General features: G+C 38.2%; 2 gene segments (V, D, J or C); both read left to right on the top strand.

Annotated features, from left to right (window-relative positions):
• Nucleotides 1–1023: 1023 nt before the first annotated feature.
• LOC109059618 lies at nucleotides 1024–3608 on the top strand. The segment is given in 2 exon segments: nucleotides 1024–1072; nucleotides 2848–3608. Coding segments are annotated over 2 exon segments (375 nt in total).
• Nucleotides 3609–12098: 8490 nt separating this feature from the next.
• On the top strand, nucleotides 12099–13147 carry LOC122142286. The segment is given in 2 exon segments: nucleotides 12099–12688; nucleotides 12795–13147. Coding segments are annotated over 2 exon segments (435 nt in total).
• Nucleotides 13148–20296: the final 7149 nt, after the last annotated feature.

Genomic DNA, 20296 nt, shown 5'->3' with positions numbered 1-20296 from the left:
AGACAAGGCTAGGCATATAGAAGCGATGATCAAAATAACCGAAGATTATCATAGAATGGTCAGTGAAAGTGTCTGTGAATCAGGAATTAATACAAAATGACCACGCACAAAACTACACATATAAATATGTATATTTATTACGATTCATTCTAATCAAAAAATTAAGCAACAACTCAACCTTCACAAAAAACTAATCCTATTTGAATCAGAATACGAAGCAGTCACGTGGTTGTGTGTGAAAACAAAAACTTCGGACGTCACAGATCACGTGGTTTTTGGCAAAACGAATCAAGCTCCGGTACAGTGCTTCACTGTGAGATGTTTCTTTTTTTTTTTTTTTATTACAAGCTTCGAAGCCTCAGTGCCGAACGTCACATCACTAGAAATAATTCATATACAAAAACCTTGAATAATCAAAATGTTTTAACGTTTTTAATATATCCATAATCATAATCAATCCTTAATAAACCTACATATGATAAAACACCAGTCAATATAATTGTACAAAACAAAGATTAAACCGTTTGATGTGCAGGTACAATGATAGACAGGATGAAATGAACGAGCAATCTTCATTTAGGGAGCGAGGGACCAATGGTAATAAGGTAAAAAGCAAATTCTAAGGATTTCTTGGTTCTTGCAGGACATAAGAAGCCCTTTGCTCTCTTGACTGGCTAAATGACCAGCTTTGCTTGGCTAATTTGAGCTGATAACCTGACAAACACTTTCTTGGCAGAGAGTCAATCCTCATATGCATACATGTATGTGAAGCTTAAAACCTAAACTAATATTTTGTATATTTTAATACATTTTCAATATTTTGCTTAATATATTTTCATATTTTTGCCTTTTTGCATGTTTTGTGCAAAATTGAAAGTTATTAAAATAACTACCTTATAAAGGTCATTTAAATACAGGATCAGTTCATTTGCATATTGATCAGATGCTTCAGTGCTCTGAGAGTGTTTATAGTGCTGTGAGTTTAACACTTCATCACTGACACACACAACAATCTAAATCAACATGACCTTCATCATCATCTTCATCTGGACTCTCAAAGCGTTTGCTCAAGGTTTGTGGAGCACAAGTTTGATATCAATTCATTTCTTCAAGTATATTGCCAAAGTTTTCAGTTGATTTTCTTCTTGTTGTGTGTTTCAGAGTGTAGAGGACAGATCAGCGTCACTCAGAGTCCCTCAACGACAGCAGCTCAACCAGGAGAAACAGTGAAGATCAGCTGTAGAACCAGCAGAGATGTGTACAGATATAGTAGTGGGGATGATGCTTTATTCTGGTACTTACAGAAACCTGGAGAAGCTCCTAAACTCCTGATTTATGGAACAAGCAGCCGTCAGTCAGGAACTCCATCTAGATTCAGTGGCAGTGGATCTAACAGTGATTTCACTCTGACCATCAGTGGAGTCCAGACTGAAGATGCTGGACATTATTACTGTCTGAGTTTTCACTGCAGAACAAGATGCTACAATTGCTTCTCAAAATATTGAGTTCACACAGTGATAAAGAGTCGTACAAAAACCTCGGTCAGTCAGAGTCACAGTGACTGAACTGATGCTGCAGCTGCTCAAAGGAGGATCTGAAACAACATCATCACACACTCATCTGAAATAAAATCATATAAATGAATCTGTCACTCTTAATAATCATAGAGGTCAGAGCGTTAGTCGAGAGAAACAACTAGACACAAGTCCATCAGTGTCTCTGCAGAGTCTCTATCAGACTCAAAAACACAGACTCAGCCGTGTTGGTCTTAGATTATTATTTTGTCTTTTACTTCTCTCACACTTTGAAATTGTGTGTTTTTATTATTCCATCATATTCATACTCTCTGTAGGGAGAATAAAGACATACTGGAAACTGGACTGATTGAATCTGCACAGCTTTAAGATTTTGTTAGAGACACGAGTGAGATCTGACTGATTTCAGTTTGTCTCACTTTTTTTAATTAATAACAGACATTCATTTTCATAATACTGTGAAAAAGTCAAATCAAGAGGCAATAAAGGCACAAAAATATGTATCTAGAGACAGAGATGAGATGCTGGTGGCCATGCAGAATAACTAAATGATAATTTATTGTGTATAATTCATGATTGTGTCTACAGAGCCTTCAGATAGAAGCACCATCACAGCTCCAGCTTGACCTGTGACCTCTGAGATGACCTCTGACCTCTGCCAGTATGAGTGATTCACTACGGGAATCACAGTGAGCAGCTTCCTGTTGTTAGAGTTCGATATTCACAGAAGACAATGCAGTTTTTGAAACAGTACGTAAAACAGTAACCATTATTCCACTTTAAAGTTGCCAAACATTGTCACATGAGCTCATCAAACTGTTATCATGGTGTCTTTAACAGATAAGGACAAGATAAGAATTTTAATTTACAGTTTTACCATGAACTATTATACATTTTTGTTGAACTTATCTACAAACTTATCCACTCATCTCTCTATTAGTCAAACTGATTCATTTCACAGAATAAAGAGCCAAACTCATCTCTGCATCATCAGGTGATGTTCCTCTCAGAATAGAGCAGATCTTCATCATCTTCAAATAACCATTAAACATCAGAACAGTGAGAGATGAATGATATGTCTGTTATGCATGTTTATCTCCAAAACAATTATTTTTATCTATCATATCTGTGAGGTTCATAATTTAGCTGCATGTTTGTTTCATCATGAATCTGCAGGTGTTTTCATGCTCCACTGAGTGAAGATTATTAATAAAAATGTGAGCTTAAGCTCTGGTCCAATGAAAGAGCTGAAAAACACAAACATACTCAAATAGTTAAAACTTATTTATTGTCTTCTTGTTGTGTGTTTCAGAGTGTAGAGGACAGATCAGCGTCACTCAGAGTCCCTCAACGACAGCAGCTCAACCAGGAGAAACAGTGAAGATCAACTGTAGAACCAGCACAAATGTGTATGGTGGTAATCGTTTATCCTGGTACTTACAGAAATCTGGAGAAGCTCCTAAACTCCTGATTTATAGGGCAAACACCCTCCAGTCAGGAACTCCATCTAGATTCAGTGGCAGTGGATCTAACAGTGATTTCACTCTGACCATCAGTGGAGTCCAGACTGAAGATGCTGGACATTATTACTGTCTGAGTTTATACTGGCCTGAGAGCATTCAGTGGTTCACACAGTGATAAAGAGTCGTACAAAAACCTCGGTCAGTCAGAGTCACAGTGACTGAACTGATGCTGCAGCTGCTCAAAGGAGGATCTGAAACAACATTGTCACACACGCATCTGAAATAAAATCATATAAATGAATCTGTCACTCTTAATAATCATAGAGGTCAGAGCGTTAGTCGAGAGAAACAACTAGACACAAGTCCATCAGTGTCTCTGCAGAGTCTCTATCAGACACACAAACACAGACTCAGCCGTGTTGATCTTTGATTATTATTTTGTCCTTTACTTCTCTCACACTTTGAAATCGTGTGTTCTTATTATTTCCTCATATTCATACTCTCTGTAGGGAGAGTAAAGATATATCGGAAACTGGACTGATTGAATCTGCACAGCTTTGAGATTTTGTGCTTTTATAGATTAGAGACACGAGTGAGATCTGACTGATTTCAGTTTGTCTAATTATTATTTTTTTAATTAATAACAGACATTCATTTTCATAATACTGTGAAAAAGTCAAATCAAGAGGCAATAAAGGCACAAAAATAGACAGAGACCTGATGCTGGTGGCCTTGCGAATCACTAAATGATAATTTATTGTGTAAAATTCATGATTGTGTCTACAGAGCCTTCAGATAGAAGCACCATCACAGCTCCAGCTTGACCTGTGACCTCTGAGATGACCTCTGACCTCTGCCAGTATGAGTGATTGGCAGACTGGCCATTCACGGGAATCAAAGTGAGCGACTGCGTCCAAAATGGCATACTTCCCTACTATATAGTATGGAAAAAGCAGTAGGCGAGCAAATTAGTATGTTTGAATCCTCTGTGTTCATAAAAGAGTAGGCGAGAATTGCACTAATTCTTGCGAGATTCAGACGTACGTATACTTAATTTGCGATCTAATATGCCTACTTACCTACTATATAGTAGGGAAAAACAGTATGTGAAGAAAGAAGTACGTTTGAAACCGCAGTATTCATAAAACAGTAGGCGAGAAATCCCCGGATGTCCTACTGCTTCAGCCCAGATTCTAAAGTGTTCATCGATGGACACTTTTCAATCCCATGATGCCATGCGAAAGGGATACGTCATCATCGAACGTGAAGGAGAGCAGCGACAAGGATGTTTACAAAGGTGAGTATTAGAAACCAAAACCATGTGTTAAAATCATATTTGTTGAGCTACTGTAGAGTAAACTGTTGATTTGTTAAGGTGTAAAGACGCTAGCCAATAACGTTACAGTATATTTGTTAAAAAAAAAAAACTGTAAAAACATGTTTATGTATAGCGAACAGCGGAGCTCCAGAAAGCATATATACGTCTCCAAAGTGGATTTACATAAACCATATACATCTTAAAGACGATTAAATGTCTATTTAATATATGACAGGAAAATGTTCCAAGAGAATTGCAGATGAGCAAATCACATGTACATCAACATGAGCAGACATCTGAGTGAGAGATGTGTGTGTGCTATTATGTAGAATTCACTGTCAACACTGCTTTAGATGAATGTAAGTAATGTTAATAAACAAAACTTACAAAGAGTAAGTAAACCTAAGTTTATCATCATTTGACCATTAGTACCACTGATAAAATGGGGAACATGTGTGTTAGATAAAAAGTGAGTGAAAACATCAGCAGCTCAGCATGTAAATGCAGTATTGAGCAGATAAATCACAGAGGAGACTGCCCTTGTCTGGATCTTACAGGGACAGATGAGACACCACGTGTGTTTATCTGCTGCAGAGAGACTGATGAAGGAATGCTCCCCATCAAAGACTCTCAGTGAGTACACTACACTCATCAATAAAACATCTTTTAAAATCTTAAGTTGTAGGCCAGACATATATGTGACGCTTGAGAAATCCTGCTATACAAGCTTTCTCCAAGCTCAGCAGGGTTGAGTCTGGTCTGTATCTGGATGCGAGACTTTCAGAGAAGACCAGATTGCTGCTGGAAGAGATGTTAGTGAGGACAGCAGGTGGAGCTCATCCTGTGGTCTGAGTGGATCCTTACACCATGTCTACACCAGACGCAACAGTTGTTGTGCACCGTCCCACAGCAGCTAAAGTCTGTCTAAACTGGACACGACAAAGCAACCGCTGAAACACATTTGAAATTTGTGTCAAAACGTCATAAATAGAATGCAGCAGCAGTTTTCTGTCAGGAATTTGTTGTGTTGCGCCACGTCCGGTGTAGACAGCATCACTGATTATAATGAGATCTATTTTATTTATTTTATTTATTACAGGGACAATGCATATTAATAAACATTTCTGTCAATATGCCAGAGTTAGCCAGAAGGATATTTTTCAACTGTATTCCCTAGACAGATGGTAATAGTCGCCCTAAAAGAGAGTAAAAGTACATATTTACATACAATAAAACAATTACAATACATTTAGTAAAAAGTACTATTAAGCTATGATGTACAATAGAAACACAACAGACCAACAATTAGACAAATACATATACACACACAAAAAAAAACAAAACAACAGGGGCAGCGAGAGCTGGTCTAGTAAGCTAATGTTGACAGCTCTGATTATCAACAAGCCATTTTTTAAACTGGATCTTAAATGTACTATATGTGTTTAGATTAGATGTGTTTAGAAGGGAATGATACAATCTCCCCTCGCTGCACCTCTGGTTGTACTATGATCAGCTGTACGGATGTTGACAAACTGATGGAGAGGGAAGATGATAAACCAGGAATAATTTAATAAACAAGACATAGATTTGAAAATTTTACCATGTTTTCCCAGCTGAGTAATCTGTGTTTTTGTAATATAGGACAATGATGAGACATGCTTGGTTTTTTATCCAGAATTTTTACAGTTTGTTTGTAAAGTGATTGCAGAGGTTTCAGAGATGTAACACTAGCTTGTGACCAGATAGATAAACAGTAAGTGATATGTGAAAAGATCATTGTGTCCGTATACATTTTTGCTGCAGGTGTTGCCATTTGATGGCGAATGTGTCTAAAATTACTGAGGTTAAATTTAATTTCATTACAGATCCTTTTAACGTGTGATTTAAATGACAACTTTGAATCAATTTAAACCCCCAAATATTTGTATTCTGACACAATCTGCAGTCTTTCACCTTGCACAAAAACATCCGGCTCAACACTGAAGTTAATATTGGACTTGGTGAAAAACATTGCTACTGTTTTTGATGTATTTAACTGCAGGCAAGAATGTTTCAGCCAAGCTGTAATATTAACCATGGAGTTAGTGACTTTCTCAGCTACCTGAGAGATATTCAGACCATGAACAAAGACTACAGTGTCATCAGCATACATCTGCACAGAAACATCTGGACAGACAGACGGAAGGTCATTTATATAAAGTGAGAACAACATAGGTCCTAAAATTGATCCTTGAGGGAGACCGGTGGACAGACTGAGAGCCGCTGATTTAAATGACTGGACTCTGACATGTTGGAAAATCTCAGTGAGGTAAGACTCAATCCATTTAAGTGCATCTGAGGAAAAATGAAAACTGCATAATTTTATGATTGACAGTGTCGAAAGCCTTCTTGAGATCCAGGAACACAGCTCCAACAACCCCACCTCGATCCAACAAAGCTCTGATGTTTTCAGTAAAGAAGCAAGTAGCAGTTTTGGTGGAATATTTGGCTCTAAAGCCAAACTACATAGGGTGGAGAGCATAGGGTGTGGTATTTAGATGGTTAATAATTTGTTTTACTATCAGTTTCTCTGCAATCTTAGACACAGAGGGCAATATACTGATGGGTCTGTAATTTGACGGAATGAGGGTCTCCACTTTTGAAAATGGGAGCAATAACAGCGGATTTCCACATGCTTGGGAACATATTTTGTGAAATGGACAGATTGATAATTTTGGTAATGGGGCGTGTGACTGTTGTACTAAGCTCCTTGAGCATCACTGTATCCATGCCAGAAATATCTTACAACTAGATGGTCTGAGTGATTTAATGGTCTGTGATAACCTCTGCTTCTGTGATGTTCATTAAACTGAAAACTGATTGACTTGTGTCTATTGGAGGAGCGTATGTGTTCTCAGGTGTAAAACAGCTTGCTATGTTAGCCACAGAATCAATAAAATAGTGATTGAATGCCTCTGCTACAACCTGAATATTGTTTGTTAGTTGTTCATTTATTTTAATTTCTAAAGTGTTTTGTTCTTTGGGGCGATCACCTGTCATTTTTCTTAGCTGGTTCCATATTATTTTAGCATTTCCATTTGATTATTCAATCAAAGAGAGGAAGAAATCTGCCTTTGCTTTTCTTACGACTTTTTTCTCAACATGGTAAAACGTCCTCTGTTATGAGTTGATTTATTTTTATTTGCTATTTTTAAGGCCTGGTCTCGTTTTTTCATGAGTTTTATAATGTCTGGGTTAATCCAGGGTACAGTGTTTTTGTGTTGTTTGAGCTTGATTTTTTGTGTGAATTCTTTAATAGTTAATAGTCTTTTTCATAATCAACTAAAGATAAAATGTCATCCCATTGAATTTGGTTATCTGCAGCTACAAAGTTTTGATATTTACTTTTAGGAATTGTAATAATTTCTTTTTATCTCTAGCACAAGGATGAAAATGTTTTTTAGTAAGTTTTCTAGTGATAAGAGTTAGATTGTGGTCTGATAAACCTGTTAACATATTAAATGATTTTGCAATTCTTTTTGGTCTATTGGTAAAAATTAGATCGATTTGTGTCTTGGAAGAGTTTGTTATTCTTGTTGGCCCACGGACAACTTGTGTTAGATCAAACCTGTCTGTGATTTGTTTGAGTTTTTTCTAGAGGGTTTGTCCTCCTAGTTGATTTTAAAATCCCCCATAATTATAATTAATGTGTTTTGCCGCGTCCGGTGTAGACATGGTGTTACACCCCAGTATACTGTTAATAAACTCTACTGTAAAAAAGCTCATGTGTGGTTAATATAAACCCCAGAGTCTTTCTAAGAAAGATAGGGGTGTAATTCTGGTGTAAAACGGTGGTCCCTACATCACATGACCCACCTTCCCCCCAACTCCCCTCCACACACAACCATTACAAGTAGTTAGTGTTTCACATCACTTTAATTCCTGACAACTTGTGTAAAACCACTTGACATTACTTTAAGGTCTTACACAAGCACACACTCATATTCTGAATATTGTCATATATTATTGAATCAATCTGTGCCTTTCATATGATTGCTATGATTTGTTGGATCAGTCATTACAAAGCGTTAAAAACTCTGTCAGTTATATTGTGAACACAAGAGCACATCTATCAGTGAGGTTTCAGTGACCATTAAACCAACTTAAACCAACTTAAACCTGTTCACTGCTGCAGTGTTTGCATAGAGAGTGTGTTTTACATGAGCGACACACGCTTCAGTGCTCTGCATGTGTTTATAACTCTGACAAACATCAAACATGATCAACAACTGTTTCTCACTAGAACTGAACCTACAACCAACAGAAATGACTTTCATCACCATATTGATCTGGACGCTGACAGTATTATGTAGAGGTTTGTGTCTGGAAGGATTAATTGTGTTATTAACTTGTTATTTTTATGTTGTGAAGATATATGTTTGTAAAAGTGTTTGTGATTTCTGATCTTTCTCATTTGACAGAATCTATTGGGCAGGTGACAGTGACTCAAACACGTTTCCCATCAGAGCCAAATATATTAAACTTGTCTTGCTCGCATCACTAAAGTGACATTTGGACCGGTTCTCCTCTCCACACAACATGCTCCTCAGCAAAGATTAGTCTAGCCTTTCGATTCTTTCTGCTGATGAGAGGCTTCATCACTGCAGTGTACGCTTTCAGTCTGACGTCTACATGCAGAGACAAATCCTTACCCTGTTCAACAATGAACTGGCACGCAATTCCAGCTGCAATGTTGAACTGATTCTCTACATTATCCTGTCTTCTCGTGTTTCTCTTACATGGACAACCAGCCTTTTGGGCGGACTTGAATGAATTAGTGTCACTGTAAACCTGCAATATTCTAGAAATCAGATTTTGAAGGACAAAAACTCTTTTTCACTGGCTGAAAGGGTCATATGGTGACCATATGTGCCGTTCATACGGGAAAAGCAGTTTGACCAATAACATGCAGGTATTATACATAATCAACCAATCGTGGTGCTGCGCGTGAGAAGGTGAGATCTACAGGGAACAATCAAAGCGATGCAAATATGCGCACGTGTTTGTTTGTTTGTTTGACTTGAAGCGTCGCTGCTCAAAAAAAAAGACCACAAAGTAGGTCCGAGAGCTATCCGAAAGTATAAGGAGCCATCTGCTCTGCTCTCTAGCTCTCATGAATGTAGCACAACGATCGACCTCCAAACAGCCAAAACCTGGATATTTTAGGCAATATTAAAATCCTGTAAACTAATTCTCCCCTATAAACTTCAAACAAGTTAAAACTAAAGGGTCATCCCCTTGGCCTTCATCTGGACCGTCTCCTGTCGCAGGGTTTCAGTCACCTTATGCGCCCGCTATCTTTCAATCAAGTGAAAATTGGAGGAATGTTGCAAGTTAAATAGGGTTTGTCAGATTATTAAGGAAATAAGCACCAGGTGCCAGATTAACACCAATAACTTGGAGGTATCTGTAAGTGTTCTTTAAATTTGTTTAGACTTATTTCCTAATACAGTTTTCATATTTACTTGATTCTTTTATTGTATTAATAATTTTACACTTTTATTTAATCAAATTGATCATACATAATCATAAAATCCACCTCACGGATCCAACACATCTCTGCATCACAAATCAAACAAAAAATGATTTTTTCAGTTCCAGTGTTGTAGTTTTTGTGTTTTGTATTTGTAGATTGTTCTACACTCATACCTTACACAATCATAAACGTATCCCTGGTAAACTTGTCTTATAAAGCTACAACTAAAACTCCATAAATTTCTCATCACTGCATGAGCAGAAGTGAAACTGATCCAGTTCAGAACATTGAACCAATCAAAGTGATTCTGATCGTCTCAGAATAGAGCAGCTCCGTCTCCAGAGACCATGTTCAAACCCCAAGAGCTTCAGTTCACATTTACTGCTAAACACAGCTGTTCTCAACTATTACAATCCATCATAACTATTTTCCAGAGTATAAGTCTTAATGAAATTGCTCATTATTGTTTTTGCGTTTGGCTCAAAATAACACAAAACATCATAAGCATCTATTATTAGTAAAATTGTTGCTTCATAAACAAAATGACAAAATGATGCATCTGCTGTCTTCAGGTAAATGATGTGGAGTGTGTTTGCATATTGATCAGATGCTTCAGTGCTCTGAGAGTTTTTATAGTGCTGTGAGTTTAACACTTCATCACTGACACACACAACAATCTTCATCAACATGACCTCCATCATCATCTTCATCTGGACTCTCACAGCGTTTGCTCAAGGTTTGTGGAGCACAAGTTTGATATCAATTCATTTCTTCAAGTATATTGTCAAAGTTTTGAGTTGATTTTCTTCTTGTTGTGTGTTTCAGAGTGTAGAGGACAGATCAGCGTCACTCAGAGTCCCTCAACGACAGCAGCTCAACCAGGAGAAACAGTGAAGATCAACTGTAAAACCAGCAGTGATGTGGTTATATATAGTTCACCACGTTACTATTTAAGCTGGTACTTACAGAAACCTGGAGAAGCTCCTAAACTCCTGATATATCAAACAACAGACCGCTACACCGGAACTCCATCTAGATTCAGTGGCAGTTTATCTAACAATGATTTCACTCTGACCATCAGTGGAGTCCAGACTGAAGATGCTGGACATTATTACTGTCAGAGTGTACACTATATCAGTAGTAGCTGGGTGTTCACACAGTGATAAAGAGTCGTACAAAAACCTCGGTCAGTCAGAGTCACAGTGACTGAACTGATGCTGCAGCTGCTCAAAGGAGGATCTGAAACAACATTGTCACACATGCATCTAAAATAAAATCATCTAAATGAATCCTTCATTCTTAATAATGGAGGTCGGAGGTCAAAGCATTAATTGAGAGAAACAACTAGACACAAGTCCATCAGTGTCTCTGCAGATTCTCTATCAGACTCACAAACACACAGACTCAGCTGTTATTATTATTGTTTTCGTCTTCTGCTTCTGTCACACTTTGGAAGTGTTTTTTTCTCCCTCATATATTCATACTCTCTGAAAGGAGAATTAAATGTGTTGGAAATTGGACCGATTGAATCTGTGCAGCTTTTAGAGATTGTGTGCTTTTATAAATCAGAGACAGGACTGAGGTCTGGGTGATTTCTACGGTGTCTGTAAGATGACACGGTCGGTTCACTTAGTTTTGTCCTGGCCACGATATATTAACTCGTGGGAACGTGATATTATGTCGTGGCCTCCAGATGTTATGTTGAGGGAGCAACATGTTTTTCTCATATATTTAACATATATTTCAGTTTATTTCGGCTAATTAATAGACTATAATTATAAATACTATAGTGTTTCGTTGAGGAATTAATCATTCACGTAGTTTCATTAGTAAATGAAAGCACAACACGCTCAAAAGTATTCAGAATCAGAACGTTAAGTAAAGAGATTGAAATGAAGGGAAAAATAATAATATAAACAAATATAAAAATATAACCAATAATAATAGGCTAATAATAAGAATAATATACAAATATATCGGGAAAAGGACGATCAGTTAATGGACTTACAAGACTGAAGGATGGATAAAAATGTTTTATTGTAGGCCTGTTTTATATTATGCACTTTATGTAACATTTATTCACGATAAACAACATTTGACGAATATAAATGAATCTGTCACTGTTAAAGGGATAGTTCAGCCAAAAATAAAAATTACCCCATGATTTACTCACCCTCAAGCCATCCTAGGTGTATATGACTGTCTTCTTTCAGACAAATACAATCAGAGTTATATTAAATAATGTCCTGGCTCTTCCAAGCTTTATAATGGCAGTGAATGGTGCTCAAGATTTTGAAGCAAAATGGTGCATCTATCCATCATAAAAAGTTCTTCACACAATGAGTCAATGAATCATTCACTCAAATGATTCACGCTGTTTGTTTTGAACTATGTCAGCTTACCGAGCAAAAACAAAGTAGCTACTGATACAATATTGAGTCTAAAAAGTAAAAATACTCAGTTTAAACTTTTTGTCAACTAAACTAATGTATAAAAGCAATATCACATTCACATTCATGCTGTTGATCTGATATTCAGAAGAAACAGCACTCTTGCAAATTTGATTTTGCTTTATATCAATAAAGGATAATATTAACGTGAACTCATTAAATATTTTCTTAAGTCTCAGTGAAACAGCACAATAAACCAACTTAAACTTGTTAAAATTCTCCTGAAGCGTTTGCATAGAGAGTGTGTTTTACATGAGCGACACACACTTCAGTGCTCTGCATGTGTTTATAACTCTGACAAACATCAAACATGATCAACAACTGTTTCTCACTAGAACTGAACCTACAACCAACAGAAATGACTTTCATCACCATATTGATCTGGACGCTGACAGTATTATGTAGAGGTTTGTGTCTGGAAGGATTAGTTGTATTATTTACTTGTTATTTTTATGCTATGAAGATATATGTTTGTAAAAGTGTTTGTGATTTCTAATCTTTCTCATTTAACAGAATCTATTGGGCAGGTGACAGTGACTCAAACTCCCTCAGTGCTGCTCGCTCAGACTGGACAATCAGTCACTGTAACCTGTACATTTAACAGAGATCCAGACTGCTGTTATAATGGAAAACATTTTCTTAGCTGGTACTTACAGAAACCTGGAGAAGCTCCTAAACTCCTGATTTATGGAACAAGCAGCCATCAGTCAGGAACTCCATCTAGATTCAGTGGCAGTGGATCTAACAGTGATTTCACTCTGACCATCAGTGGAGTCCAGACTGAAGATGCTGGACATTATTACTGTCAGGGTATACACTGGATCAACAGTCAAGCTGTGTTCACACAGTGATAAAGAGTGGTACAAAAACCTTGGTCAGTCAGAGTCACAGTGACTGAACTGATGCTGCAGCTGATCAAACACTATCACTCACTACTGACACACAGAGACCAAACACAGAACTACACATGAGCTCAGAACTGAGTTAGGACTCAAATCAGCTCTATTAGACTGTGATCTGTCCTGTGACAGATGGGTTTGACTCAATTATGCTCAGAATCAGAGAAAATAAAGATGTTAAATCAAACAAAAAACAATATTTTTCAGTTCCAGTGTTGTAGTTTTTTTTTTTTTTTTTTGAATAGATTATTTAACCCTCGTTGTGTACAAGTGACATAAAGATGTTCTTGAGCAGTTTCTTAAGTAGTTTATTCATCTTAATCTGCAAATATCCAGTGACTACTAAATTGTCCCTAGCAATAATTTTGATCAAACAAATGAAGCGGACATAACACACTTTCTGCCAATCTCATGTTAATCTTGTATTGTATCCTTCATACCTCCGAAGAGTCTTTCATTTTATCAGATTTATAAAAGACAGTCACAAGCGTGCAAAGCTTTTGTGTAGCCATCGTCTGCAAGCTGTGACGTCGACATGAATAAAACAGTACCAAAAACCTTATTGACTTAATTTTATAATGATCTGCCAAATAGATTGTGTTACAAGATTTCAGATAGGGTCAGATTTTACTTTGTTAGATTTTAAGGAGTTAAAAGAATGACATAAAACAGAGTTACAGTAAGACTGGTGTAGTTACAATGTTCACATGAAACATTAAAACAACACAAAACCAGGAAAACTCAGGCTGTGCCAAGTGTTTGACCGCACAGGGCCTCGCTCCTGGCCTGCATTTTATGTCGTTTAGCTATGACTCATTTTTATTTCCGTTTTTCCACCCATTTTTTCCTTTGAAAGACAAAAACAGGCATAGCTGATAGACAGTATAAGATTGAGTAAAGCTGTTTGTGGTTAGGATGACAAAAAGATTTAAAAGTTAAACTTTTAGGCTGGTCAGCCTCAGTGGTCCATCAGCGCTTGTCAATGTCAGAACGATCGAGATCCAATCAAATCAAAGAAGGAGGGTCTTACTGTCACTGTCACAACGCAACTAGAGTTTGTGGAAAGATGTAAGTAGTACTGTATTAGAAAACTGTTTTACTGTTTTACGAAATGTTCAGCGACCAACAGTAATAGACTATCTAGTGATGCAAACTACTCAACTTTTGAAAATATGCGATTGTGATTAAAATGAACGTGACAAGAGACGTTTGTGTTTTTGACTATTAGACATACGAATAAGAGTGAATGTGCACATTTTAAAATAAAGTATTATTTGCAAATAGTGTAGGAATTGATTACTAATTCATATATAACTACAAACCTAGAACTTACCCCAACACACACACAAAATTGCAGAGGGCCTCGCACCCCACTTGCGACAACCCTGCATACAGTTAATTGCACCATACCCTAAAACAGTCCAAGAATCCTTTGTCCCGAAGAGTCGCAATGTGAGTGTGCACCAGTGTGTATACAATCCAACAGAAGTGGAATCCATAAACTTCAAGCTGTGTCTGGAAAGGTGAGTCCACAAGAAGGTAACTCCACAATCCAGGAAAGTTGAATTTTGTGACTGTTAATGGAGAGTGAACCAGCAGATTTCAGAGAGGCTATTAAAACAGTACTCCAATAAATAACAGCAGAGACACTCGGAGCCTAATATACGGATACAGCCCCACAGCGGAACTGTGACATATTAAAGCTGAAAAAACTTAGGCACAAAACAGCTTAATTACGTTATTTTCCTTCAATCCACGCAAAGCTTTCTTTCAGATAAAAATATGTCTTCAAATACAGGCTTTAACATTTACAAGCTGTTGTTCCCCACATGCTTCAAAGGCTACCACATTCATTCCAGTCAAAGAAAGCCATTCCATCATGAAGATTTACTTATCCCTTCAATCACACTCGCACCTAGTCATACCACATCAAGTCTGCCCTCCCCCCTCCCTGACCCATTCTCAAACGTTAACCAATGATCCATTTTCAAAAAAAAAAACAAAAAAAAAAACAAACAAAAAAAAAAAAAAAAAACTAAAACTACCCTCCACAGTCTTAGAGGAAAAAAGACTATATTTGTTCAGTGTTTTCAAACACAATTTCATTCACAAATGCGTCGAGCTTCCTGCTGTCAAATGGCTGTTGGACTGTGACTCCTCGCTTACGTCAACCATGCATTTCTTAAAAACATCTGCTGACTGACTTAAAAAGTTTGCGGATGAAGGAGGAATATAAGGATTTAGAGCCGCCTGGCCGGTGTGGTTGCCTAAACAAATCGTGTACCTGGAGAAGACGAAAGGAGATTGTTGTGGAACTAAAAACTCTATTACTGTTGAAGATCCAGCCATATATAATCACTGGACCGACAACACTGACAGCACTGGCCAGAGAGATCCTTACCTCCGAATGAAGAAGCATGTCATGTAACACCTTATACAGATGGCACCACTCCGGTTGATGTGCTGTTGGCGGCGTCCTGCCGGGAAGACTCTTCTGGAGAAGGGTGTCTCTCTCCCCTCCCTCAAGCAATCCACCCTTGACAGGTGATGATGTCTTCAGTCTCGCTTGCCATACATGGCCGAAAAACTGAAGGACTTTCAGAAAGGCTGTATATGAACCCTGGGACCACGGGACCCCCCCCTCTTTTTGTCACACCAGGTCACTTTGTGCCAGCAGTACATCCAACTCGCTTTCAGTCAGAGCAGAATGCATGACATACAATTAAAACTACTCAAAACACAATACATCAAGACATAACATTACACTACATATTCCCTTATTGACATATTTATATTTGATCTAGCATTAGTGTTACCTTCCTCTTTCATAGATATTCGATCTCGATATTTACCTAATCATGGAAGATTAAATAAAGCAGACTGACTTGACTGACTTGACATTTGGGGTTGCAAACTATCAGAGGGGGTTACACCTTTTGCTCTCTGGTGGTTTGAACTGTACGTTAGTAACTCCAGTTCTTAAGTTCACAGGCTTATTGTTGTTCATTGTAAATTCACACTCAATTTCTGTGCATATTGTTTGTGTCTTAAATGTTCTTTCACATGTGAGGTCAGTCAGTAAGAGTGTCTCAAAAAAGTGGGTAAACAGCTCCTTATAAGTTCACCCAGAACTAGTAACCGAAAATGTGCACGCTCCGGTTGATGGGTGTGCTCAGGGGATCCACATAATGCTCATGGCCGAAAAAAACTCAAAAACATTCCCACAATGCACCATAAAATCGCTTTTGATCCCAAAATCGATAGCAGTGTCTAAGTATGAATTTGACAATAGAGTAGAGACTCCCTCAAACAACTTAATCCAACATATCAGAGTCTCAAATCACCTGTAATAAACTGAGCGTCAGATCTCAATCAGCTCCTGTGATACAATTACAGGATCAAAATAATTGTAAAAGCCAGAAATGAAGTCCTAAAAACGATAAAATGATAAAAAAAAAAACTATAAAAATAAAGATAAAAAAACGATAAAATATTAAATAGTGTGATGAGCAGATACAATGATAGACAGGATGAAATGAACGAGCAATCTTCATTTAGAAGCTCATTTAAATACAGCATCAGTTCATTTGCATATTGATCAGATGCTTCAGTGCTCTGAGAGTGTTTATAGTGCTGTGAGTTTAACACTTCATCACTGGACACACACAACAATCTTCATCAACATGACCTTCATCATCATCTTCATCTGGACTCTCACAGCGTTTGCTCAAGGTTTGTGGAGCACAAGTTTGATATCAATTCATTTATTTCAAGTATATTGTCAACGTTTTGAAGTTGATTTTCTTCTTGTTGTGTGTTTCAGAGTGTAGAGGACATAGTCAAGCGTCACTCAGAGTCCCTCAACGACAGCAGCTCAACCAGGAGAAACAGTGAAGATCAACTGTAAAACCAGCAGAGATGTGTATTACAATGGTGCTTATTATTTGTTAGCCTGGTACTTACAGAAACCTGGAGAAGCTCCTAAACTCCTGATTTATGCTGCAAAGCTCCTCCAGTCAGGAACTCCATCTAGATTCAGTGGCAGTGGATCTAACAGTGATTTCACTCTGACCATCAGTGGAGTCCAGACTGAAGATGCTGGACATTATTACTGTCAGAGTTTCACGCACTACATCAACCGTTAAGGTGATGTGTTCACACAGTGATAAAGAGTGGTACAAAAACCCTCGGTCAGTCAGAGTCACAGTGACTGAACTGATGTGCAGCTGCTCAAGGAGGGATCTGAAACAACATGTCACACATGCATCTGAAATAAAAATCATATAAATGAATCCGTCACTCTAATTCATAGAGGTCACAAGCGTTAGTCGAGAGAACAACTAGGACACAAGTCCATCAGTGTCTCTGCAGAGTCATCTAGCAGACACACAAACACAGACTCAGCCGTGTGTCTTTGATTATGATTTGTCTTTACTTCCTTCACAATTTGCAATTGTTGTGTTTATTATTTCATCCGATTCATACTCTCTGTAGGGAGAGTAAAGATATATATCGGAAACTGGGACTGATTGAATCTGCACAGCTTTGAGATTTTCTTACATAACAGAGTCACGACTGAGATCTGACTTAACTCATTTCATCTAACCCAATTATTATACATTCATTTAAAAAAAAACATTAAAAATTATAAAACAATAAGAAAAAAAAAAACAAAAATAAATAAACTAAAAAAAAAAGTGTAACTATAGAAACAATGGTGACTCTCATAACCACTAAAAATAATTTATTGTGTATAATTCATGTTCCTCTTCAGGAACTCGAGCTAACAGCAATAACCTTAAAATTCTTAAAAATCACAAGAACAAATTAACAGTAATTTTCTTATAATTCTCACCATTGACACCGCCTGCACTAAGGAAACCATCATCAGCCTTCATATCCTACACCCTCACTGAGTACATCAACCAATCAAAATACACAAACACAAAAAAATTAATATTCACAAACAAACAAATAAAGCTTGTCAATCATTAAAATGTGGTTTTGGTTGTTCCGCTAGCAAGGTTAACCAATCAAAAGACTGAAATGATTCCAAAGACCTGGAATGGCTTCGATAGCATAATGACTTTAATCCAGACAAAATCATTTTCAAGAACCATCTTATTACTTCTAAATTGGTATAACCACATACACATGTGTCCACACATTCAGTGCAACACCCACACACACACCAACACAATATGTCACACCTGGTGCAACATCGCCAAGTATTCTTGAGAAAATCACATTTTTGTGAACGCTTGTACACAATAATTTTTGAAAATGGGGGAAAGTAAGATAGGTTTTAGTGACTCCTCAGTTTAATAAGATTAAAGCTGCACCTTTTTGCCTGAGATCATCATAACACCTGTAGTGATTACGGAGGATCAGAAGAATGATCCAAAAAATGTGGTGATAATAATAAAAATATCCAGACAAAAAAAAGAAGAAATGGCAACACTTTACAATAAATTCCCATTATTTAGATAATGCATGAAATAAATGAGCATTACATTTGTTAATAAAAATACAACTAGCTCAGGTCTATTAAATAATATTTACAGATACAGTGTTTGACTTTAATGTAAATGTTGAAATAAACATGAAATAAGATTAAAAATATTTAAGTATCTATTTCATTTATATAACCAATTATTAAATGTAACCAACTAATTAAAAATTCCCTTACTGTAAGTATTCAAAAATATAATCATAAATCTCAAAATATAATTCCTCTTCAGGAACTCGAGCTGCGTCGAAACGCTTTGGGGAACGCGCTTAGCGTGAGCGACTCTGAATATCGTGTGTAATCTGTCTCATGGAAGAGTGTGACGTCACGGACGGGGTGACGTAAGCGACCCAGGAAGGCGATAAAGCACATGCGCGCAGCTGGCAATCAGCTGGTCGCGTTTGTATTTCAGCAAGCTGCTCTGTGTGTGTCTGTCCATTCTGCAAAAAAAAAGAAAATCCGGTCAGTCGCCGTATACATTTATTGTTGTTTTGTCACTAGTAGCTCCTCAAAGAGGTAGCAATCTCTTCAAAGAGCAAAAGCTAAGTGAGACATCTGAAAGGCGAATCCAGAGCAGCGGTTTTCACGGATTGTTGTGGTTCCTCCCTGTCTCCGCGCTACATTACGAGTGGGGATACCCACAGTCGTGCAGTGGTCGGCCTGGGCTCAGAAGCACGCTGAGTTCAGCTCGTTAGGGATCCCGTCTCCCTGCACTGTGTACGCGGCCAGTGCGGATGCTTCGATCTCCCGTAGGGCTTTCCTCGAGAGGGGGTCTTCGCCAGCGTTTCCTCACGGTGTTGGTCCCGCTTTCACCGAGGCGGAACTTTCGATATGAATTGTATCACAATCCAGACCGTGTATACTTGTCTGATTGTGTGACTGCATTAAATTCTGAGGAATATAATGACATTTATCTCACTTTGAGATATGATAGCTGGAGGTGGCAGCTGGGCGGGAACAGCCCTCTCTGTGTCCCGTCCTCCTCATGTAGGGAGGCGCAGAATCCAGAGTGTTGCCGCCCGCAGCTCCCCCCGCGTTGGACTGTGGCTGACGCACGGCTCTGGTCCAGGTGTGGTTCTCCGATCCGATCTACGTGGCTCCCTCCTAGCTCGAGCTGCAGGGCCCTTGACTCGGTCTCTACAGCTGGGAGGTCCTTCGGCTAAAGAAGTCCTGACACTATCATTCACGAGCTGCAGAGGGCGTCCCCTACTGGGGTAGGTGTGTTTACACGCATTACACGGTTGCCTTCTCCTCTCAGTGACCCCCGTCTCTCCTCAGTGCCCTCGGGAAGTCGATCTGCCAACCCTGCCAGAGCTCCAGGGCGCAACGGTTTCCAGCGAGCGCTGCTCTCAGGAGCAGAGAGACTCACTACCCCTGGTGCTGAGAGGCTCGCAACCCCTTCGGGGGTCTCAAAAATAGTTAGATCGGCTGCTGGGAATGGTGTTCTACTTCAGGCGCCGATTTAGCTGTCTCGGATTACACCAGAGGTCAGTTTAGAGACTGGTGCCTTAGTAGATTATTTAGCAGCATTTGAGCATTTGCCAAATGTATCTCAATGGGTCCTGCATATGGCAATAAGGCTATCACATTCAGTTCGGCTCTTACCA

This window comes from Cyprinus carpio, chromosome B24, assembly GCF_018340385.1.
Source record: "Cyprinus carpio isolate SPL01 chromosome B24, ASM1834038v1, whole genome shotgun sequence".
Lineage (NCBI taxonomy): Eukaryota > Metazoa > Chordata > Actinopteri > Cypriniformes > Cyprinidae > Cyprinus > Cyprinus carpio.
Note: the sequence above shows the minus strand (reverse complement) of the source record. Positions and strands in the feature narration are given on the sequence as shown.